The sequence below is a fragment of the Colletotrichum acutatum genome, assembly GCF_030867785.1.
Source record: "Colletotrichum acutatum strain CBS 112980 chromosome Unknown BDZ83scaffold_84, whole genome shotgun sequence".
NCBI lineage: Eukaryota > Fungi > Ascomycota > Sordariomycetes > Glomerellales > Glomerellaceae > Colletotrichum > Colletotrichum acutatum.
This window is the reverse complement of record NW_026849078.1, coordinates 82,290-104,403: the sequence shown is the minus strand read 5'-3', so window position 1 is coordinate 104,403 and position 22,114 is coordinate 82,290. Positions and strand designations below refer to the sequence as shown.

Below are 22,114 nucleotides of genomic sequence, written 5' to 3'. Positions count from 1 at the left end.
GGCCGCCATGGAGCGCCACGCAATCATCCCAGCCGGCCAAGCGCGGGGAAGCAGAGACAAGAGGTAAAGGACAAAGACACCAAGCTCGATCGTCCAGGCTTTGAGTTGCTTATTGTCCGTATAGTCCACGGCCGAGAAGGATATGGGCGACAGGCCAAAAGGCTTGAGTGAGCTTGAAGCCTCTTGACATGTCTTGGGATTCGGGACTACGCGCATCTTCTCTGAGCTAATCTTGAGCTGCGCTGCGCAATATTGATTTGAGCGGTAAGCAATATCAACACCGTACTGTCATGTTGAAGAAGGCAAAACCGGCCTTTTTCGCGCAAAGAGGCGGGCTGCCTCTGATCCATGTCCGGCATCGTACCCCCGTATCCTAGTTGCTGTGGGATTTTTCCCAGCAAGGCTTGTCCTACGTCATGTCGGGAGAAAAGAGGGAGGGCAGCCTGCAAGCAGTGTGAGAATAGACCCACGGGGATGGAAAGCCGTGATTGGGCTGTTGACCAGGCTTTGAGACCGCCTCCCTCTCATTCACAGAGAACCGTAAAGAGAGATGGCCTTATCGGACCGACACCAGGCGGACTGCCGAGCCCAAAACGCCTAAATAAGCTGCAGACGTGCGGGCGAGCGAAAAAACGGGAGCGGAGGGTGGCCGGGGGACGGGGGTGGCGGACGGGGCTCCTTGCGGGGTAGAGTGTTGGAAGATCAAAAGACCGTACAATGGCGATATGAAGGATTTACTACCCTTTTCGGTCAAGTATCGTATTGGACGGAAGCAGACGTGGTATAGAAACGGGGCCATAGCAGGTGGGCCATGGAAGCGCTAATTATGAGACTGTATCAAACGGTTGACTGAACTGGCGCAATCTGAAACCTAACATTGCTGGCCCCGCGAACGAATAAAAGCCAGCTGGGCATGGTAGGTAATCCGTACTTGAGTGATGGATCCCGATCGGTACGGGGTCGGAGTGCCTGATTCGGTTCGTAAGTACCATCCATGACCCCAAGAATGTTGGCCGGCATACGGCAGCATCCAACGCTGGGCGTCGGTGTTTGGCCCGAGATTTTCGTAGGTGGGATGAGACGCTTCGAATACTAACGAATATTGCCCGTATTCAGAGGTGTCTAGCTGCTTGTCCGCAGCCCGCCACCTCTCAACCTCATTGGGAGTGTTCGCGTATTGCGGACGTACCAAGGCGCTTGTCTGTCTTTGCCTCCGTTTGATGCACTAACAGACTACCCGTGATAGCTACCTATGCATGTTTCGGGGAAGCGGATCAGCACCAGAGGCCATTTTCGCTGCGCAGCAAATCCTCGGTTCTTCATATAGCCGGAGTCTGAATTCGGAGCTGGTCGTCTGCTCTGTGCCGTGAGCTCAGGGCAAGGCAGAGACTTCTTGGCGACAGAGCCTGGGCAAGCTGGTGGGTTCGGATAGGGTCCCCAGAAGACGATGATTCCTGGGTGACGGGTCACAGACTGCAGCTTGTTACTTGTGGGTTTACCCAGTAACCAACCCAGGCGCCAGATTGCTCGTAGGCATCTGAGTTTTCGCAAGGGTCTGCTGCTCGCTCATAGTATACGCAGTAATGACTCGCACGTCAGCTTCGCGTCCTTTACGCCAGGCGAATTGTAACCAAGTTGCTGTCAAATATTCTTGTCCCTTCTGTCTCTGGAGCCTCGCAGTATCTCGGGTGCGAACGGTATCTGTACGGCTGGGGCAATGGTTCCAGGGTGGCATCTGAAAGGTCGGTGGCAGAACCCGGGTAGGCCAGGATCAAGTGACTAAGACGGACGTTCAGACTTGACTCGGGTTGAATGGTTAGTGGTTTGACTGGGGGTTTCTGGGCCCATTGTTCAAGTGCCACTGGACAAACACAGGTCCAGTAATTCCCCCTGGGGATTTTGTGGGTTGACGGCCTTGGTCGGGGAAGAAAGCACTGACGTTGGAGAAGCAGAAAGGACCTATGGTGGAGTTGCTGTAACGTCGTGTGAGGCTCTGAGCAAACCAGTAATCAGTCGCATACTGGGATGTTGGACTGAACCCATCCAGGTGGATGCCCGTCCTCTGCAGGATGGCATCCATCGATGCCCCTCGATGTTGGTGAAGACAGTGGAGGCAGGCCGTGAAGGCGGTGGATTGTCGGGCACTGTCCGCGACCTTCATCATGACCACACCAGCTAATGTGGAACGAAACTTTAGACGTAGCTCTTGTGGGCTTCTTGGGCGTCATCTGATGGCTGATGTCGCGAATGTTGTTGCGGTGAAATGGCAAGTCTTGGCCTGTTGTTCTTAATGAAGGGGGCAGTGCAATAACAGCAGCAGCTTGATAGGTGTTGGTTCTGGAAATTGGCAAATGTCGTTGCCACGCTGTGCCGGTCTCTGCCCCGTTGGGCTAGCCGGACATCTGAGTCTCCTGGCTGTGCAAGTTGGCGTTGGGTGGCTTCGGGAGGATTTACCCGCCTGAAGCGACGCAACCCTCTCGGTGAAGGCTGAAGCAAAAGAAGAATAGGCGCTAGACAGACAGTCCTTTGTTGTATGTACGTCACGCAGCCACCCAAGTCGAGAGGAGACAATTGGAAGTTTGGAAACGAGGTTATAAAATTCAGGGAGACGATCCTTCGTGTGGTGATGGAAGCCCGTATTGGGAGGCTGCGGTTGGGCTCGATTGGCCGAGCTGGGAATAGGCTGCAGGTCGCAGTTGAAACGGTGACAGCTCCTTCATGTGAAAAGCAGACTGATGCAGGTGGTGAGCAGGGGAGAGATCGGCCAGCCCGAGTCCTTGGTCAAAAACAGATGTCATCTGAAGGGTTTCGACGATGTTTGTAAGAATCATCCGACCAAGACAATACAACCCGGTGCAAGCATTGCTTGAGCCTTGGGGTGTTAATTTCCAGATCTTGGAGCTTTTGGCGCTCCATGACCCATGGAACGTCAACGACGATCCATGTGCATCGAATATCGGAGGGGCTGCATCGTCGTTGCTTTCTTGTTGAGCCGCCTCGCGAAGGGGTTCCAGTGAAGAGGTTCCAGTGCCACGAGGGAAGCCCAAAACGGATTAACGAGGACAATCGTGGACGGGTTGTGGATGCGGGCACTAGACATCCATGAAAATGACATGCGAACAGGTGGAGGGCGGTTCGGAGTCTTGGAGAAGCTCGAAGTTTGCACGTCAGAAGTTGAATTGGAGTTGGGGAAACAAATGGAACAATTGGCCTGAGGTACATCATTGAGGTATCGTGAACCTCCCATCTCGCGCCTTCTTCTCCCGAGCTCCATTCATAGGTACCCATGTACTTTTCCCGCCAGCTGTCAAAAAGAGGTGTCAAAGCTATGCCAGTGCCAGCCAAGATCGGCTCACCTTACATAATGTGCCGAGAGAAGTGGAGACAATCAAGCACCGTGTGATTACGTAACTAAGAGTCTCGGGATTGCACTGTCGCTCTCGGGCGCCGTGGTGGGAAAGGCGTCAAGCTTCAAGAGATTCGACCCCATTCAGGGCCCGTTGGCGCAAACCAGCTTCCTCTTCCGACGCGTCTGAGAGCTCTGATTCGTCACTAAGGTGCCTTACAGCTATCGTTGTCCCGCTTCTCAGCACCTCACCTCACAAGGTACCTATCACCTCAAGGTACTTTTGCGCCTAAACTCGGCTTACAGTGCTGCTGACTGCTCAGTGCCCCTCCTTCGTCTGAATTTCTGCGTCCTGACCCCTCCACAAAGGCAGAATCGTCGGGTGTGACGGCCGCCCGGATTCTCTTCATGTTGACCAGAACATCTACTCGGTCAGCACGCAACATTCTTGCTCTCTGCCCCAACTTTGTACCGCCAACACTCCCACCACCACCACTACAACCAACAAGAAGCCTCATCGGTCAACTCCGAATCCAACAGCTATCAACTGCCGCGGCATCCAGACGCCTTGGCACATCGCGGCAAGCTTCCCCGTCGCATCGCAAAGCAACCTCCTTCCAGACCTCACCAACGCGGCTCTTCTCCGCCACACCCACCGCCACCATGGCTCAAGACTACGAGACGGTGCTCAAGGGCAAGTACCCCGCCAAGGAGCATGCCCTCCGCGTCGCCGACTACGTAAAGTCCAAGATCCCCAATGCCTCTGGCGTTCTCTATGTCGAGGGCCGCATGACCAAGATGCTCGAGGACAATGACGAGCCCGAGCCCTTCAGGTATCATCTCTACCTAGCCTCTCACTGCCTTTGGCCCATCGTTACCTACCTTATCTCTTGAATTATGCCTGACACCCATCGCGAAGACAGCGCCGCTACTTCTACTACCTGACCGGTTGCCCCCTCGCCGACTGCCACTACGTTTTCGATCTTGCGACAAACAAGTCGACTCTCTTCATCCCCCCCATCGACCCCGATAGTGTCATCTGGTCCGGTCTGCCCGTCAGCGCAGCCGAGGCCAAGGAGCTGTACGATATCGACGATGTAAAGTACACTACAGACGTTAATGCCGAGCTTGCGCGACTCGGCAAGGGCTCCAAAACAACCGTCTTTGCCATCCAAGACCAGGTTCTCGACAACATCACTTTCCTCGAGTTCGACGACAAGAACTTTAGCGTTCTCAAGGATGCCATTGAGCGCTGCCGTGTGGTCAAAGACGACTACGAGGTTGCTCTCACCAGAAAGGCCAACGATGTCTCGACAATTGGCCACCATGCCGTGGTCAAGGCTGTCAAGAATGCCAAGAACGAGAGGGAATTGGAGGCCTTGTTTCTGCAGCACAGCGTCGCGAACGGTGCCAAGAATCAGGCGTACCATGGTATCTTCGCTGGAGGTCGCGCAGCTGCCACTCTACACTACGTCGCCAACGATGCGCCTCTGGAAGGAAAGCTGAACCTTCTCCTGGATGCTGGCACGGAATGGAACTGCTACGCCTCTGATATTGTGAGTAAAGTGTCTAGCATCGCATTTTATCTGCAAACGCGCAACTAACACTGACTAGACCCGTACGTTCCCCATTTCTGGCAAGTTCAGCAAGGAGTCTCGTCAAGTCTACGACACCGTATTGAAGATGCAGCTCGAGACAACTGCTGCCTTGAAGGAGGGCGTCGTCTGGGATGACATTCACCTGCTGGCGCACAAGATTGCCATCGATGGCCTCCACGCTATCGGCATCCTCAAGGGAGATAAGGACGAGATTCTCAAGAGCAGGACAAGTGTCGCCTTCTTCCCCCACGGCCTCGGCCATTACCTGGGCATGGACACCCACGACGTCGGTGGCAACCCCAACTACGCCGATACAGACCCCATGTTCCGTTATCTGCGTGTCAGAGGCCAGATTCCTGCCGGCAGCATCGTGACTGTCGAGCCAGGCATTTACTTCTGCAGCTTCATCATTGAGCCGTACCTCAAGGACCCTGTCCACTCCAAGTTCATTGACCAAACCGTGCTGGACAAGTACTGGGATGTTGGCGGTGTGAGGTAAGTTCAAGCCCCGGTCCTGGTGCTCTCAGTTGCATGGGTGTGCTAACTTGTTTGCAGAATCGAGGACAACATCCTCATCACCAAGGACGGCAGTGAGAACCTGACGCCCACCATCAAGGACCCCGATGAATTGGAGAAGATTATCCAGGCGAGCTAAAGGGCGTCACGGACGACCCGGCCGTAGAAAGTTAAAAAAAGACCGATCATCAATTCCACCGTGACGCCTCGGCCAAAATGTGCAGGTCGACTGTGCTCGACGATTCTCTCCCGTGTAAAGGTGGCCATGCTTCTTCATGCTCCTTCAGTCAAGGCCAAGAGACTGAAGCCAATATCGTCCCCTCCTTGCGCAACAAAGTTTCTGACAATGTCTACGGACTTTGGTCCAAGATCCACCTTTTCTGCCTCGTCTGGGATTCCTTTGTCCACCGGGCCCTTTCTATCTCCGTCCAGTTCGTAGAGATGGCCCGTGTCTGGTGATTTGACAAAACAGATGTAATGGAAGTAGACTTCGTCCTCTGCACTCTGCGGTGCCGCGGTATCGCCCTTTGTCGCGATGGCAGCATACGCATCCTCGAGTTCTGTTGAGCCTTCCAGCACCATGGCGGCCTGGGCTGGGTCCATGGGCGCGGTGATAGAGAGGAGGCTGTCTAGCAACGATCCAGGCGCTGAGTCTCGTCAGCTCTTCTTCATCAAAGGCGTCCTTGATGATGAGGTCAAGGGGAGGAAAGCCATGTTTACTCACTTAGGAAGTCCTTGGCTCGCCCATTTGCCAAAGCATGCAAAACAGCATACAACCCACAGGCATTATTGATAGTCTGCTTGAACCACACCACATCCTCGTCCTCCTCATCATGCTCCACCATCCAATCCTTTGCACCGACGTCCTCGGCCGTCAGCCGCGCTTCATAGGTCGGCGTTGTGGGGAAGACGAGAACGAGGGCGAGTATTTTGGGCGGGAGGAAGATTGGGTCGTCGAGGGTGAAGACGTCTTGAAAGTGAAGGCTGGATGAGGCACCGAGGGCGGCGATGAGTTCGTTGAAGATTTGGGGATTTGATTCGAGGGGGATGAAGGCTTTGTTGTAGGTTTGTGGCATTTTGAGAGTGAGGGTGCGGAGGGAAGAGTGGTTTGGGCAGGTTTGAGTTGTCGTGAGGAGTATTGCGATGATTGTGAGTAGTAGTATGAGGACCATCAATTTGGATGAGATTAGGCCATGAACTAATTCGCCTTTTCGTGTCGTGGTTGATAGTCTGATCGATCCGAGATGAGATGAAGTGAGTATCAACTAGATATTTGAGATGAGGGAGAGGATGAAAGACAGGGGTTCGATTGAGGTGAGGCAGGCTTCTTGTTCAGGTACCCGCACGGGTTACCAAGCTGGCGGCGGCGGCTGACTGAGCGCTGGAAATCGCTGACTTGCGGCTCACGTACCCCGCCACACCTCATTTGTCATCTCATCCTCATCCCCATCTCATACATAGAGATTGGTAACATTCATGAGAGGCTTGCAATAACATCAAAGATCGCTGAGTAACAAGCATTCGACTCGCCAGTGAGGATAAGCCTCTGCAAAGTACTATGACAGGATGTCCGAGTGAAGGTGGAGTAGATACTTACCCACACGTTGGAGGCCAAGCTTTCGTGGTTCCAGTTTTCTCATCTAGATCTAAATGAATCCCACTAAAGACTCGATCCTACCATTGTAGCCAAGCAGCCAAAACGTTTTTACTAGATTATATATGTCTTGAGAAGAATGCAGTAGGTTGCAAGGAGATGTTATAGGTACTAACAGACTTCAAAGTATTTACGAAGCATCTCAGTACCTGACCGGAACCAAAGGCCGGCGGCCGCCGTCGGCTCGGAGCGGCCCCATTCAGAAATGCCCCCGCATGACCGATAAGATAGCGCGTGAAAGATGGAGGGGTCGTGAGGGGTCCCGCCGGTCACTCGCGCAGCCATGAGACGAATCTGCCACCGCCGTGTGTGCCCGTCTCAATGCCGTTGTGAGCAAGTATTTTCACGCTATCTTTGACTCTTCCACTACTTGCCTCTTCTAGGTCAAAAATCGACGCTCAATGTGCTGCGAGAGTACAAATGGTGGGGGAGTGCCCCCGCCGTGAGGGGACCTGAGGGGCCGGAGGGCCGCCCGTTGACCAGTTGTTTCCCGCCGGCTGGGCACCCCGTCTCAAAATCAACCTCTTCGCAAACATCCATCTCATCAATTTTTCATCTTTTGGCCTTCCGAAGTTATAGAGCTTCACAAGGAATCTTACAACCATCTCTGCTCAAGACTACATAGACCACAGTCGCCGTGCTCATCTCACCAACCATCACGATGGCGCGCTTCCGCGTCCTCTTCGCCAACCTCCCCGTCCCGCCGGCCCTCCGCGTCCTCCCGGCGCCGACAATCCGCATCATCGCCCTGCTAGTCACAATCAACATCATAATATGGATCATCGCCGGCATCATCCTACACTTCCACCCATCCCTCATCTCCCCGGCAGCCCTCTCCTACGTCCTCGGCCTCCGCCACGCCCTCGACGCAGACCACATCTCCGCCATCGACCTCATGACCCGCCGCCTCATCGCCTCCGGCCAGCGGCCCGTGACAGTGGGGACCTTCTTCTCCCTGGGCCACAGCACAATCGTCATCGTCACCTGCGTCGTCGTAGCCGCCACGAGCGGTGCGCTGCGGGACCGCTTCGACGGCTTCACGCGCGTGGGAAACATCATCGGCACGAGCGTCAGCGCGGCGTTCCTGCTGCTTCTGTGTGCTGGGAACGGGTGGGTTCTGTATAAGCTCATCCGGAGGCTGCGGGTTGTGCTGGAGGAGGAGAGGCGGCGCGGGATGGAGGGGTACACGCCCACCGAGGAGGACGAGGGCGACGCGGCGACGAATCTCAAGTTGGAGGGCGAGGGGTTCCTGGCGAATGTGTTTCGAAAGGTTTTCCGTGTCGTTGACCGGCCTTGGAAGATGTTTCCTTTGGGGATTCTGTTTGGGTTGGGCTTTGATACGAGTTCCGAGATTGCTATTCTTGGGTTATCGAGTGTGCATGGTGCGCAGGGGACGAGCATCTGGCTCATTCTCATCTTTCCCGTTCTTTTCACAGGTGAGTTTGCATGTCATATTTTATGTGCATTTATTGACTCCTCATAGCCGGTATGTGCATGCTCGACACTACCGACGGCGCCCTCATGATGGCCCTCTACACCTCAAAGGCCTTCTCGCGCGACCGCGTCGCCATCCTCTACTACTCCATCGTCCTCACCGGCATTACCGTCTTCGTCTCGGCCTTTATCGGAATAATCCAGGTTCTGTCGCTCATCGCCAATGTCGCCGAGCCCGAAGGCAGCTTCTGGGACGGCGTCGACGCCATCGGAGAGCACTTTGACATTATCGGCGGCAGCATCTGCGGTCTCTTTGTCGTTGTCGGGATCGGTTCGGTGGTGGTGTACCGACCTTGGAGGAGGAACATCGACAAGAAGAATCAGGAGAGGGCTGTGCTTGTGCCTGAAGAGGAGAGGGGACTGGGGGCGGGTGAGGGGCTGAGTTATGGTGCAGTTGAGCCTGGCGAGCCCGTCTCGAAGAAGGGTGCTGTGACGACTGAGAGTGATGTGCAAGTGTAGGCATTCCAATGACATGGGTTTGTTCGCATGACGTGGGAGACTTTTTAGACTGTAGATGGGTTCACGCATGTCGAGAGTCACGATACAAGGTCAAATATCATGGACGGGTCATTGCATGGCATTATAATCTCAGGTACCTATACAGACCAATTGATACAGGCGGCTCGATATCACCGATATGCCTATTCTAAAGGCCTGCACTTCGTCTCTGTCCGTCTCTCTCATATGTGTACCTGATGCTCATTACCCCTCTGTGTTGCGGCTGCGATTGACTCGTGCCGCCCATGCCGCCTGTCTCGACCTTACCCGGCAGCTTTGCCCAAGAAACCGCTGAAGCACTTTCGTATAGTTTCCTGCGCTCGAGGCAGACTCTGGTCGGGCAGTGGTGATTACGACTATCTATGTTACTGCAGCTGGAAATTGTAGTTCAGAGATATGCGGGAGTATCTCAGACCGACGCCTGCCCACGGAAGTCTTGACGACGTCTGCGCTCCCGAAACAGACCGACCGCCTCATGCCCCTCCGCGTAATCCGCAAGACGTATCGTAGCTGACGCCAACATTCGCTCCGTCGAGAGCTGGTGCCTCCCTTCCAGCCAAAGCAGGTAGCAGGGCCTCTTCTCGATCTTCGTCTCGAGGCCTGCCCGAAGACGCCGCACCATCTCCGCCTCATGATCGCGCCTCTTCTGTACCAACTTCATCTTCTCTTCTTCTGTAAAAGGCATGCCAATCATATTACGCCAGACGCCCGCTCGTTCAGCCGCTTGAAGAAGGCCGTTTTGGGTACCAGATGGGGAGAGCGGTTCGCTAGAAGCAACGAGCTCGCTGATCGGCCTTTTGAGGGGTTCCGAGGCCGCTTGGTCTTCTGCCAATGCTCTTTGGAGCCGGATACTCGGGCCGCGATCCAATGATGGGGCTCGAGCTGGCGTGTTGACGGGGCTGACGTCCCCAGAGTCGACTGGTGTATTATGGGGAGGAATCAAGCCCTCGTTGCTCGAGTCCTCATCCTGTTCCGACCGGTCACCGACTTTGTCGTATATGCCGCTCGCTCGGTTGTATCCGTGGTCCAAGCTGACCAGAAGGCTGGCCAAGGGCGAGATAAGATAGCCTCCGTTGGGAGTATTGAAATGACCAATGGACGCTGGCTGGGTTATGGGACCTGAATCGTAGATCTCTTCGCTAGTCAAGAAGTCGTGTGTATCCATGGCGTTCGGGTGAAGAGTATTTATTTCTTCAGCTATGATCTCCAGGTCTTCGACGAAGCTGGTCCTGGAATTACCGTTAAGGTGAACTGGGGCTGGCTCGACGATATCTTGCTGGTTGTAAGCCACCTGAAAAGGAGTGACAGATCTCTGCTGCTCCTCTGTGTGGTGCTTGCGTCTTTCGAGAGTGCTAAGTTTGATGTGTGCTAAAACCGCACGTCGCCAGGCCGGACGACTGGGTTTGCGCTCGGCTTCCCCGTTGGTTGACATTGTGTAATAGATAGTGAGAATGGTAAGATGGGTAAGATGGTATGAGTGTGAGAGTTTGGTTCAGGGAAACTAAGTGCGGTGAAGCGTTTGTGTACTCAAAACTGATAAGTCTTGGGCACGGAAGAATGGGCTGCAGCATCGAGAGAGAGGCGGTGCTTTCTCCTCCTACAGAGGACGAGAGAAGGGATGTTATGAGATCTCCGGAACCCATCTCCGATAGTTACGAAACGTACACCTTTGACTCCAGGGTGCCGCCCAAAGGCTGCCGTCTGGTCGTGGAGTCGGTGGCCGTACAATTAGGATAAGAGCTATCTCCGATGACTAGAAGAATGACTCCCACGAGCATCATGAACTCTTCTTATACACCCTATAGTGGGAGATGAGCTCGTTCGTGGACAGACAAATTGGAGCTTTTGAGAGACCAGAAAGTTGCAGTTTGGCGTTTTTAGGTGGCCAGGCTCTGGCCCAAGAGCTGGGGTCCCATGAGATGAGGCACTAGAATCAGGCGCCATGAGATTGAACTTTGATGTCAAACTACCGAAGATAGGCAGTTTATATGTAAAGCTAACGCCACCAAATAACCAAGACCGTTGCTGCATCGAGTCTACAGACCATGAAACCTTCGCTCGAAGCTCTTTGTGCGTTGGTTCAACAGGACACGGCTTTCCCGCTAACTACTAGACGACCATCCAGGTAAGTATGAACCACAACAGAGTACAAGGCCTAAGTAATTGATATTCAACATGGTGGAGAGCACTGCCAGCAACACCGGCTCTGGCGCACCAATGTAGACTTATATGGAACATACTTTAGCGGGAACGCTCAGCCTATTACCTTGATGAGCGGCTTAACGCCGACAAAGCCTGACACCAGTAACGGTCAGAAATGTATGATCGATAATCGAGAGCAAGCCTACATGTAAGGACAACCAAACCATCGAGGTAAGGTCGGGGGAAGAAGGTCCGGTTGCATTTCACACCCATGTTTCTACCAAGGTGATTGAAAGTGACTATGGCAAGTCTTCTACACAAGCTAGACCCAAGGACTCTTCGCTAAAGAGCCTCGCCAACCTAATTTGATGGCTTCAAGTACATTGGATATCTCGTTACGAAGCATTTGCAGCAGTGGCTGTGTTGACTGGTATTTCTCTGAACTCCATCATGAGGTACCTCTAAGAGACAATAACAGCTGCACCAATGAATGTTGGTAACCATAGTTCCTCCACACTGCATGGAATACTTATTACATGGAGACGCGAAGCATAACCCAGTCCACTTGGCCAGGGAGATGAATATAAGCTGAATGTTCCAGTCCAGATCTCTCCGACCCCATTGTTGTAAGTGGGGGTGAGATGCGAACATCCAGCATGCTTGAAACAAAGCACCGAACAACGATCGCACAAAGTCCAATTCATCAAGTAAATGATGGAGAAGCGGATGCAGGTCCAGGAACACATCGTGCAGAAGACGTGCTTGGATGGCATGATGGCAGCTGGGAACGTGGGAACGCCAAAAGAGGATGGAGCTGCGGGATCGGAGGAAACGGTGAAGTCGGTGAGGCAGCGGACGTCGTCCGACAAGGGGCACTCAGTCCAGACCTTGACCCAAAGCGGTAAGTATCCGAAGCCAGCGAGTCGGTGTGCAAGTACATGCCTCTAATCCTCTACGGACATGTAATGCGACGTTTTTGGGCGTCAAGTTCGGTACGACGCTGCCACGATATGCGAAAGCCGTTACCAAATCAACCCTTTTCTTCGGTGTCTCAACGCATTCGGAACGGCTATTCCGTAGCACGGCCTGGGCCTTGTTGCCACTGGCGTGTTTCCGGTGCTTTGGACGATCAGGGTCCATCCACACCGACTCAGGGTCCTCGGCCAAAAGTGGCTGGCACCGGGTTGGGTGGGTGTGATTAGTTCCTCGGTCCCCTTTTTCTCTCTGTCTTTGGTTGCATTTTCTGCCTTCCGTTTTCCCGTCCATGCTCCTGGCCAGAGTGACACGAATCAGCCTGGGTCCTTGGTGGTCTCATCTGATGTCGTTGGCCGCTGTGTCGGTCCATATGCCTTGAGTACCTCTACCTGAGATAGGGAATCGCTTTGCCAATGGCCCAGCGGCACGGTGCGTTGTTCGTGCAAAAACGAGGCCCCCCAGGCTGCTGGAGAGGGACACGATAGGGAGGTCAGGTTGCATGCTCTCGCGAGAAATACTGACCGACTAATCAGCGTCGAGTCTTATGTATGATCGCCATCAATTATACGTTGGTGGTGATTGCGATAGACGAGCTGTCAATATTGCTGAAATGCATACTATCTGTAGTCTGTAGCCATGTAGGATATTGTTTTGGGCCAGAACGGGACGGGATACTGGTGCCGGCGTTGGGTTTACGCCAACATCGGCTCGGACGCATGCGGTGTCTCCCGGTTCGCGCACGAGACGAATGGCAAGAAGCCATGTCAAACAAGGCGGACGATACGTTACTGAGGCCGTGAATCTTGTTGAAGCTTGGACGAGAGAGCACCACGCACCACGCAGTGCTGCAATGCGGCACACTGTGATTGTTGACATGCTTGAGTCTGGTCGGATGCTGCTTGGGACAAGCGATATGAGGTGCAATGGGGCAGATTTAGTGGAGGAAAATGGCCCTTGCCACCTCCTGCATTGTGCATCTGTATCCGTAGAATGTCACAGTGTCCAGGCCAATAATATGCTATGCCGTTGTCGGGGTCTCGTACAGGAGGCTGGAAATGCTGCATGGACTTCAGCCATGGCACATATGGGTTTCGCACCTCGTCGTCGCCTCGATATCCCCGGATTCCATTATCAATCCTCCTCGCGCTTCGTGCATGTGTGACCTGTCGCCTACCCCTGCACCGCCGCAAGCCAGTGGAGGAACCCAGTAACAGCGTTCACTAGTGGCAACGTGGGCCTAGAGCGGATGTGGTAGGCGGGCGCGTTGTTCGGGGGCGGGCTGGAGGTATCTTGGGTTATCGTGCTGCGATGATCTATCTTAATCCGTCCAAAGTCGGGGCAGAAATCGCCAGGGTCTACTCCGTAGCTCTTGAATGTCTCGAGGCAACTTGATAAGAGGGAAATGTTCGTTGGTCCCTTTGGAGGAGAGCATCTCCATGTGTGAGTTGAAGTGGAAAAAGCGTCGAAGTGAACCTCATCAATTGCGGGATGATTAAGGTTCTGGCAAGCGTCGATTGCTGCAACGTCGTCCAGAAGTGGTATACGAGAGTGTGACAGCGTACAGATATCCCGTTCGGGGCGAGTTTGTAGGGTTGCTTGCGTACGGCTGAAGCTGAGCCTCTCTGCGGTTGTCGTACATCGCGGGGTTATCAAGAGGCAGCCTGATCAGAAACCACAATAGTCAACGGTAGTCTGGCTGCGCTGAGAGGTTGGTCTGCTTGTTGACCAGGTTAAGCAATGTCGTTGCCTAAGCTGTGCATCCAGTTTATATCGCGCTGGCCAATGAACCTCGTGAACCATGAGTTGAGGTAGGTTGACGATGGAACGCGATGCCAGGCAGCCGTGAGGCAGTCAGCATAGGCGTTTGCCCCCAATGGCATACTGGGAATGCCCTCATGCTGAAGTATGGAGATTGCTGATCGAGTGTGAATCAAGAATTAATTGCCACCGTCGAGCTTGAACCCTGACTGAGCTCAGGTATACTAAGGTGCCCGTAGGCCGGCCGTGTGAATAGATGGTGCACCTTCAACGTTGCCCCAAGTTCCAACGGCAAGGTCGGATGGAGGATACCAACCGGAGTGGATCTTGGTTGGTGGTGTTGGTGGTGGTAGATATCCGCAAGCTTGCCGACCTCGTTTTACAAACACAAACACAAAGCGTAAAAGACAAACGGGACCAGGCCTGTCAGACGCGACTGATGATGGGCATGCGGAATGTCTATCCGTAGAACCTTTTGCGTATCTGTACTATTGCCTGCCGGGTAGATGTGTAACACGGTCCACGGGTGGTGTTGTCGAAGACGAAGGTTAGCGACCGAGTATCGGAAGCACGATGCTATGTGGCTTCTTGCCTCAAATGGAGGGTGGATGGGTTGGTGATTGACAATGAAAGTTCTGAATTGCCTCGCGGAGGAAAAAGATCGGACAGAAGAGCGAGGAAGGAACAAAAGGCAGGAGCTTGAGGAGGTTCGCGCATGCCGAAAACTACCCACCTTACCTTAGAGGGCGCCAACGGTGCCAATTTGGGACGATCGGGAACCTTATCCGCCTCGCCTGGGCGGCGTTATCGGTATCAGCAGCGAGTACCTTTGCTATGAACCAATCAGATCTGTTGCTTAGGCGTCAAGACCCCGAAGCGACATCAACTAAATCCTTATCGCAGGGTGCTGAAGGCTCCCGACCGCGCACCCATGGCGCTAACGACTCTGCAGTGTCCCCTGGAGTGCAGTGCATGACACGATTGGGGGTCTAACGCAAGATACGTACCTGATCTATGTACCTCTCACCCCACACAAGCTGTACCGATACCTCCATTCTCCACCAGTCCCGTTCTCTCCGATTCTCTCATCCCTCCAACTTCTCTCCTCAACCATAGCCGTGCGCGCCGTTCTTTGTCTCCGTCCAAGACATCCACGCAACTTCCTCTCCGTCTTCTATCGTGGCACCAGCAAAATGGAAGAAATCTGACACCCTTCGATCCGAAGTACTGCCTTCTGGAACCCTGAAATCGAACGGCTCGACGCCAATAGAGACCCTTGCCCCACTCAATGCCCGGTGCTCGACCTCCTCCAAGCATAGACGAATTGAGTGATACGGGGAAACAGGGGGAAGCAATCACGACAATCACCACAAGCCACGCCGGCCTGCCTGTCCTGTTACCGGGGCCCTTGATGTCGCCAACCTACCAAGGCCAATGGCGACAATGGATGTGGTTCCTCGACTTCCGACTCCATGCCTTGGCTGCCTCGTAACAGCCTAGATGGCTACGGCTTCCCATCGTCTACATCCATGTGGTGCGAGCCACCCTCCACCTCCGCCATCCCGGTCACGGCCCCGGCCTCGACTCATGCTTGTCAGATCGTCCAATACTTCCGGCGAGGCTGCCACGCTTTTGTTCGAGGTACCTAGTCCGCGACTCTTACGAACTAGGTGAGCCCTCCTTCGTCTACATTGTACCCTCTTCTTCCGCCTTTTTGTTTCCCTTATAATCTGCCTCCTCTTCCATCCACGACTCGTGCTCGTCTATGCCTCTAAAGATATCCGTACCCTCCATAACCTTCCTTCTCCGTTCCATCTTGCTCGAGTCGGTCGTCTGTCTGTGCCAAGGCATTAGACCGCCCTCCTTTCGCTCAATCTTGCCGTAACTGACCCGTGTATAACAATAAGCTCGGGACGTTTTCTGTAAGCTGGCGTTTCTAGAAAACTACTGCTCAGCTCCCACATTCCGCCTACCTCGTCCTCGACCGTTGTCATTCCGTTGTCATTCCTTAGAATTGCAACAGACACCTAATTCTCGAGCTTCCGTGTCCGCTCTACCGCATTCTTACCATGCACGGCTACAGCTCTTCAGAAGAGTCGGACGACCCTCGTCGCCCACGTCCTGTGCCGGCATCGACAAACACCACCGACAAGAAGAAGACGAAAAAGAAGAAGACGCCTCCGCAGCCTTCTATCAATCATATTTGGAAGAAGTTCCAAGACAAAAAGTTCAACAAGGCTTTGGCTGTGCTACCATTCGACCCTGTTTTGCCGCCAGCAAGCTCAGAAAAGCCCAATGAGTTGCTTAGTGCTGGATACGAAAGAGCTGTCGAGGAGTGCCGCCGGAAAGTGAAGAAGATTATCCAAGAATGTCGTAGAGTCAACATGCGATACCGGGACCCTGGTTGGGATTTGGTGAGTTACCTCCACCCCCAATGCTTGCTAATTCGAACTTGGGGAGCTAACAGGCCACTCAGGACTGGGATTTGAAGTGGGAAAAGGGTCACTGTCTCAACACGCTCGGCTATACCAAATGGCAACTTTCCAGAACGACTCTCTCCAACCCAAGCGCATCTGTCCCCAAGGCAGTAAAGCGAGTTCACGAGATTTTCGAGAAGCCAACCTTCTTGAAGAACGTCAATGGCGGAGATGTGAAGCAGGGCAGCCTCGGGGACTGCTGGTTGATGGCTACGCTGACCGCTCTCGCCAACGTTGAGGGCGGGATTCAGCGCATCTGCGTTGAGTACGACACCCGCATCGGCATCTACGGCTTTGTCTTCTACCGCGATGGTGAGTGGATTTACTCCATTATCGACGACAAGCTGTACCTGAAGTCTCCTTGCTGGGATTCGCCGAGTATGCAGCGCGATCTACTTCAGCAAATCGACCGAGAGGACGTTGAGCGTGTCTACCGCAAAACCTATCAAACCGGATCCAAGGCCCTCTTCTTTGCTCAGTGCAAGGACCAGAACGAGACTTGGGTGCCTCTGATTGAAAAGGCTTATGCCAAGGCACACGGTGACTTCGCCTCGTTGGCTGGCGGTTGGATCGGCGAGGGATTGGAAGACCTCTCGGGTGGTGTCACAACCGAGCTGCTTACTTCGGATATTCTTGATCTCGAGGGTTTCTGGGAAAACGAACTTGCCAAAGTCAATGAGGAGTTCCTCTTCGGCTGCTCTACCGGTCTCCTAGATGGAGGCTATGGTGAGAGAAATGGCATCTCGGAAGGCCATGCATACGTTATCATGGAAGCTAGGACGCTCAAATCTGGAGAGCGTCTGATCAAGCTCCGCAACCCTTGGGGCAAGATCCGCAAGGGCGTGTGGGAAGGTGCTTGGTCCGATGGCTCCAAAGAATGGACCATGGAAGTCCAGGAGGAGCTCGGTCATCATTTTGGCAATGACTCTGTCTTCTGGATCAACTACGATGACTTCCTACGCAAATTCCAGCATATCGACAGGACCAGGCTGTTCCGTGACCCCGCCTGGAGATGCGCCCAGCGCTGGATTGGAGTCGAGGTGCCCTGGAAATCCCAATTTAACGAGAAGTTCCAGGTCAAGCTATCCAAGGATGGGCCGCTAGTCTTAGTTCTGACTCAACTTGACACGAGATACTTCAAGGGACTTCAGGGCCAGTACTCTTTCCGCATCCACTTCCGTATACACGAGCGAGACCGCCCCGGCGCCGAAGACTACATCGTACGCTCCCACGGCAACTATCTCATGGACCGATCCGTCTCTATCGAATTGCCTGACATGCCAGCCGGAGAGTATAGCATCTTCATGAGTGTCACTGGCGAAAGAGACACTAATATTTCCTCTGTCGAAGATGTGGTCAAGCGTGAGTGCAAGAAGCGCGTTGAGAACGACAAGCTGGCACAGATTGGTGCCGCGTACGACTTGGCGCATAGCAAGGGCACTGCCCATCTTCAAGAGGTCGCCAGGCTGAGAAAGATCAAGGAGCAGCAGAGAGCTTCCGAGTCTCGCCAAAAGGAGCGCCGCAAACTCTGGGAGAGACGTCACACCAACCGCGAAGTCACCAAGCAGCAGACTAAGAAGAACAACGAGAAGCGCGACCGCAAGCTTGCCAAGAAGGCGGAAGCAGCCAAGGTCAAGGCTGATCTCGAGGCGGCTCAGAAGGCCGCCGCGGAAGCCAAGAAGGCTGAAGAAGCGAAGATCTTGGAAGAGGCAGAGGCAAAGAAGAAGGATGCAGAGAAGCCCAAGGATCAAGCCGTCCAGACGGACGTAGCCAAGGAGGAATCCAAGCATGAGTCAAAGGAGGAGTCCAAGGACGTTGCTGCAGGCGACTCCAAGTCAGATGGCATTAATGAGACCAAGGAAGAGTCTAAGGACGAAGGCAAGCAGGAGTCCAAGCAAGAGTCTGAGAATGAAGTCAAGAAGGACGCCGCTGAGGATAAGCCTGCAGACAAGTCTGCCCCTGCTCCTACCCCAGCTCCCGCTCCTGCGCCACCTGCGCAGAAGTCTTACGACTCAGATGGCGATTCATCCGACTCTCCCATCGAAGACTGGGAAGAGTTGTATAGTGATGATGACATGGTCAGAAAGCCACGCCTCACTCCTGCAGGACCACCCAAAAGACATGACGAGCGTTACGAATCAGAGGAGGAGGGTCTGCCTGATCCCTGGAACGCCATCTGCATCGTGGGAGTGCGCGTCTACTCCATGGATGAGGACCTCGAAGTGCGTGTCGTCATGGAAGGTGGCGAGCTCCTCGAGGGTGGCATGGGCAAGAAGGGAGAGGCCGATATCGACAACGCCCAGGTGAACGCGGGCGGAGAGCGCGAAAAGCTTGAGCCCGACGGCGCAGAAGCTGCTGACATCGACGCATCCGTGACTGAGAAGACGGAAGAAGCGACTGAAGGCTACAAAAACGATAAAGATGAGACAAATGAAGACTCAAAGTCGGAAAAGTCAGATAAAAACAGTGTCGACTCAACCGACTACGACAAGCTACACTCGGGAACTTCGACACCAGACGTCGTTGCCACCCCGGAAGCGACCCCACTAGAGTCACACAAACAGTTGTGCTAGAGGCTGTTAGACCGGCGTAGAGACTGACGACGCACACGAGGGGAGATGATGGCATAGAGTAGATGTGCTCATGTTGAAGATTCGCTTTGCTTTGATGGTATCATTTATTTGGATTTATCCGTGATCCAAGGGTCGATGGATGGCATGGAGGGCGTTGACATCGCGAGCGAGACCATGCAATCATACGCGACTGCTTCCATTCACATGATCTGAAATTCCGCCTTGGCAACGTACATACATGATGCTGATGGTTAAATACAGCCTGCTATGTTCCTGTTATGCGTACTCTCACCTCACTTGAAGCCAGTATAAACACACCATCATCACCCGCAATGCTACCTGAAGCTCACTGAATGATGCAAATCAATTCCCAATGAGTGAGACTCGCATAGTAGACACTTTCCAGTAGAGCCGGTCTTTCAGGTTTCGGCAATGTAGTTGACGGCAAGGAAGCCATGCGTCATTGCAGGACCCAAAGTCGATCCAGCTCCCAGATACGTCCGTCCCATGATGCTCGCCGCCGTGTTGCCAATTGCATACAGCCCAGGAATTGCCTCACCGGCTTCCTTCAGTACCCTCTGATGCTCATCAGTCAGGAGACCCCCCTTGGTCCCCAAGTCGCCCGGCCAGATGGCGATAGCATAGAACGGTGCTTTGCTCAATGCTCCCATGTTTGGGTTCGGTCCGCCAGCGGCAGGGTCACCAAAGAAGTTGTCGTATGCGTTGTCACCCTTTCCAAAGTCTTCGTCGATGCCAGTCTTGCACATGTCGTTGTACCTCGTGACGGTGCCTTCCAGACCTTCAGCGTCGACTCCAATCTGCTTCGCCAAGTCTCTAAGAGTGCTTGCCGCGAACATTGTTCCATCCGCGACCGGCTTCTTGGGCTTCATTCTCGCAAATAGCTGGGTGCCGAGCATGTATCTGTTCCGGTGGTTCGTATCCATGATCAACCAGGCTGGAATCGCCTTTACAGACTTGTTCCTCTCATATTGATCGTGCCCGGCATCCGTATAAGACTGCGCCTCGTTCATGAATCTCTTACCGGCGTTGTCGACGATGATACAGTGCGGTCGAGATCGCTCTATAAGCGCAAAGTGAGGTTTCCCCGTAACGGGGTCGAAGATGGTCGGCCCCCACCACGCATCGTCCATCAACGCCGTCGCTGCGCCGAGTGTCTGCCCCGCGATGACGGCGTCGCCTGTGTCGCTCTTGGGCGAGTTGGTCCATGATGTGCTGGCTGGAATTGGGCCGTACTTCTCGCGGAGAGGTTTGTTGTGCGCGAAGCCTCCTGCTGCAAGGATGACGGCCCGGGACGCCTTGATGGTTCTGGTGCTTCCATCGGGGAGTCTGACTTTTGCACCGGTGACTTTTCCTGATTGGGAGACGGTCAGGTCTAGGAGGGAAGTCCGTAGGCGGATATCGGTTGAGTGTTTGATGTTGAGAAATAGAAGCTGGGCGATGAGCCCGCGGCCTAGGCTGACGAGCTTTTGTCCGGAAATGGTTTTGCCGATGATGGGTAACATGATGCGAGTTGACTTGATGAAGGCTTGGAGAGAAGCCGTCATCATTGTGATCCAGGGTGCCTGCTCGCCGTGGATTGCCACGGGTATGTTTGCAGGCGGCAGCGCGTCTCGCCATTTCCCGAGCTTCCTGGTATCAAAGGCGACAGACTCAATAGTCCTCCCGCCTCCTTTGCCCATGGCGCCCTTCATCTTGGGGTAGTAATCCGGATACCCCCTACTAAATCTCCATTCAAACCCAAGGTCCCTCAGGAAGCTAATCATCTGTGGTCCATTATCCAGATAGGCCTTGCGCTTCGCCAGCGACGAGGCGGGCCCAACGTCCCCGACGGCTTGGTCAAAGTATGCGAGGGCATCTTCTTTGGAGTCGGCTATGCCTGCTGCTCTGGAAACCGGGTTTGCTGGGATCCAGAGGCCGCCGCCTGAGATCACTGACGCGCCGCCGAGTGTTGCTTCCTTTTCGATGACGACGGGGTTGAGGCCGAGGGTTCTGGAGCGGAGGGCGGCTGTTAGACCGCCTGCGCCGGAGCCGATTATGAGGATGTCAACTTGTTCGTCTGCTGTGGAAGGTGTCTTCTCTGAGAAGCGACGGTTTGGTTGGAGGACTGACCGGCAGCGGTGTAGTGATAAACTTGGAGTTGGTCGGAGGCGTGTAAGATTGGTACCTCTCACTACATTGGAGCGCATCATGTTGGGCTGATGTCGCAAGATGGATCTCAGCGACCCGATCACAGAATCATGGGATAAACGTATAGAAGTGAGAGGAACATCATATAAGGAAACTGGAGGGTAAGCAATCGAAGGATCAAAACCCATGTCTCTGATGCCATTGACTGTTTGATCTATTTGAACTGAACTGTAAGCAGTCATCGGTGAGTACGACGGAGGTCCCCCGCTTGAAGCGACAGGGGTTGTGGAACCAATGTCTCCTCTCCCTGGCCTGCAGAGCATTTCTTGGTCCAAGACAACTCCTCAACGTTCGTGTAGCTATACCTAGAACTCTCCATTCGGATGATTCGGGTGGGCAATAAAGGTGATTGCACTTGGAAATGAGGATCGCAACCGTCCGGGGCAACGGAGTCACGAACCCCAGTATTGCGGCCGAGGGTCCGGAGCTAGAGCCGTCAGGTGCCGGAGAGTCCACGGTTTCCGCGGTCTCCACGGCGGCCGATCGGTCGGACGAACATCTTGTGCTTAGAGAGAAGCTCACTATACCGAATATTGTGCTGGCAATGGAGGTCATAGATGCTGAGGTACTTGATGGGCTCTTGGCAAAGCCCGTCGTGAACTGGAACCACCTAGAAGCGATTGCGAATTGAATACTCAGGTGAAAGCCACCTGGCTATACGTGTCCGGGGTCAGCGTTCAGTCAATCTGTGGTGGGTTGCATCCGCGTGCAGAGAGCTTGCGCGTTCTCTCGGCCGAGGGTTTCAGGTGTACCATGCCTTAGATCTTCCGCCTTCTAGACTCACCGTCGTCTATGTCAGTCGTCTTGTAAGCATTTCGTGATATCCATAGCTTGAGAACTCTATGTGGGGCTGTGCTGTGGTGTCTATGGTGGCT

The 22,114-nt window shown here is 54.0% G+C and overlaps 7 protein-coding genes across 7 annotated transcripts; 3 read left to right on the top strand and 4 right to left on the bottom strand.

Annotated features, from left to right (window-relative positions):
• Window positions 1-4,009: 4,009 nt before the first annotated feature.
• BDZ83DRAFT_721615 (metallopeptidase family M24) lies at window positions 4,010-5,599 on the top strand (the record flags this gene model as incomplete). The annotated part of the gene is made up of 4 exons (XM_060512396.1): window positions 4,010-4,179; window positions 4,266-4,902; window positions 4,961-5,439; window positions 5,500-5,599. The coding sequence occupies 4 exons, from the start codon at window positions 4,010-4,012 to the stop codon at window positions 5,597-5,599; spliced, it is 1,386 nt and encodes a 461-aa protein (XP_060362200.1).
• Window positions 5,600-5,733: 134 nt separating this feature from the next.
• On the bottom strand, window positions 5,734-6,536 carry BDZ83DRAFT_583638 (ubiquitin carboxyl-terminal hydrolase, family 1; the record flags this gene model as incomplete). Its single annotated transcript, XM_060505681.1, has 2 exons — window positions 5,734-6,107; window positions 6,185-6,536. 2 exons carry the CDS (start codon window positions 6,534-6,536, stop codon window positions 5,734-5,736), a joined length of 726 nt encoding a protein of 241 aa, XP_060362199.1.
• Window positions 6,537-7,401: 865 nt separating this feature from the next.
• Window positions 7,402-9,250, top strand: BDZ83DRAFT_794569 (Ni2+-Co2+ transporter transition metal uptake transporter). The gene is made up of 2 exons (XM_060515819.1): window positions 7,402-8,550; window positions 8,598-9,250. The coding sequence occupies exons 1-2, from the start codon at window positions 7,776-7,778 to the stop codon at window positions 9,065-9,067; spliced, it is 1,245 nt and encodes a 414-aa protein (XP_060362198.1). The 5' UTR covers window positions 7,402-7,775; the 3' UTR covers window positions 9,068-9,250.
• Window positions 9,251-9,515: 265 nt separating this feature from the next.
• Window positions 9,516-10,538, bottom strand: BDZ83DRAFT_754620 (uncharacterized protein; the record flags this gene model as incomplete). The annotated part of the gene is made up of 1 exon (XM_060514500.1): window positions 9,516-10,538. The coding sequence occupies one exon, from the start codon at window positions 10,536-10,538 to the stop codon at window positions 9,516-9,518; it is 1,023 nt and encodes a 340-aa protein (XP_060362197.1).
• Window positions 10,539-16,050: 5,512 nt separating this feature from the next.
• Window positions 16,051-19,031, top strand: BDZ83DRAFT_583682 (calpain family cysteine protease; the record flags this gene model as incomplete). The annotated part of the gene is made up of 2 exons (XM_060505685.1): window positions 16,051-16,395; window positions 16,458-19,031. The coding sequence occupies 2 exons, from the start codon at window positions 16,051-16,053 to the stop codon at window positions 19,029-19,031; spliced, it is 2,919 nt and encodes a 972-aa protein (XP_060362196.1).
• A 419-nt stretch (window positions 19,032-19,450) lies between these two features.
• BDZ83DRAFT_754618 (FAD binding domain-containing protein) lies at window positions 19,451-21,241 on the bottom strand (the record flags this gene model as incomplete). The annotated part of the gene is made up of 1 exon (XM_060514499.1): window positions 19,451-21,241. The coding sequence occupies one exon, from the start codon at window positions 21,239-21,241 to the stop codon at window positions 19,451-19,453; it is 1,791 nt and encodes a 596-aa protein (XP_060362195.1).
• A 26-nt stretch (window positions 21,242-21,267) lies between these two features.
• On the bottom strand, window positions 21,268-22,030 carry BDZ83DRAFT_437069 (uncharacterized protein). Its single transcript, XM_060503080.1, has 2 exons — window positions 22,024-22,030; window positions 21,268-21,893 (listed from the first exon to the last, which is right to left on the bottom strand). Exon 2 carries the CDS (start codon window positions 21,792-21,794, stop codon window positions 21,357-21,359), a length of 438 nt encoding a protein of 145 aa, XP_060362194.1. The 5' UTR covers window positions 21,795-21,893; window positions 22,024-22,030; the 3' UTR covers window positions 21,268-21,356.
• Between the last annotated feature and the right edge of the window lie 84 nt (window positions 22,031-22,114).

Coding starts and splice junctions, on each gene's coding strand:
- BDZ83DRAFT_437069 (XM_060503080.1), bottom strand. CDS start 21,794: ATGACCTCCATTGCCAGCACAATATTCGGTATAGTGAGCTTCTCTCTA.
- BDZ83DRAFT_794569 (XM_060515819.1), top strand. CDS start 7,776: ATGGCGCGCTTCCGCGTCCTCTTCGCCAACCTCCCCGTCCCGCCGGCC. Junction 8,551..8,597: donor CTTTCCCGTTCTTTTCACAG/GTGAGTTTGCAT, acceptor GACTCCTCATAG/CCGGTATGTGCATGCTCGAC.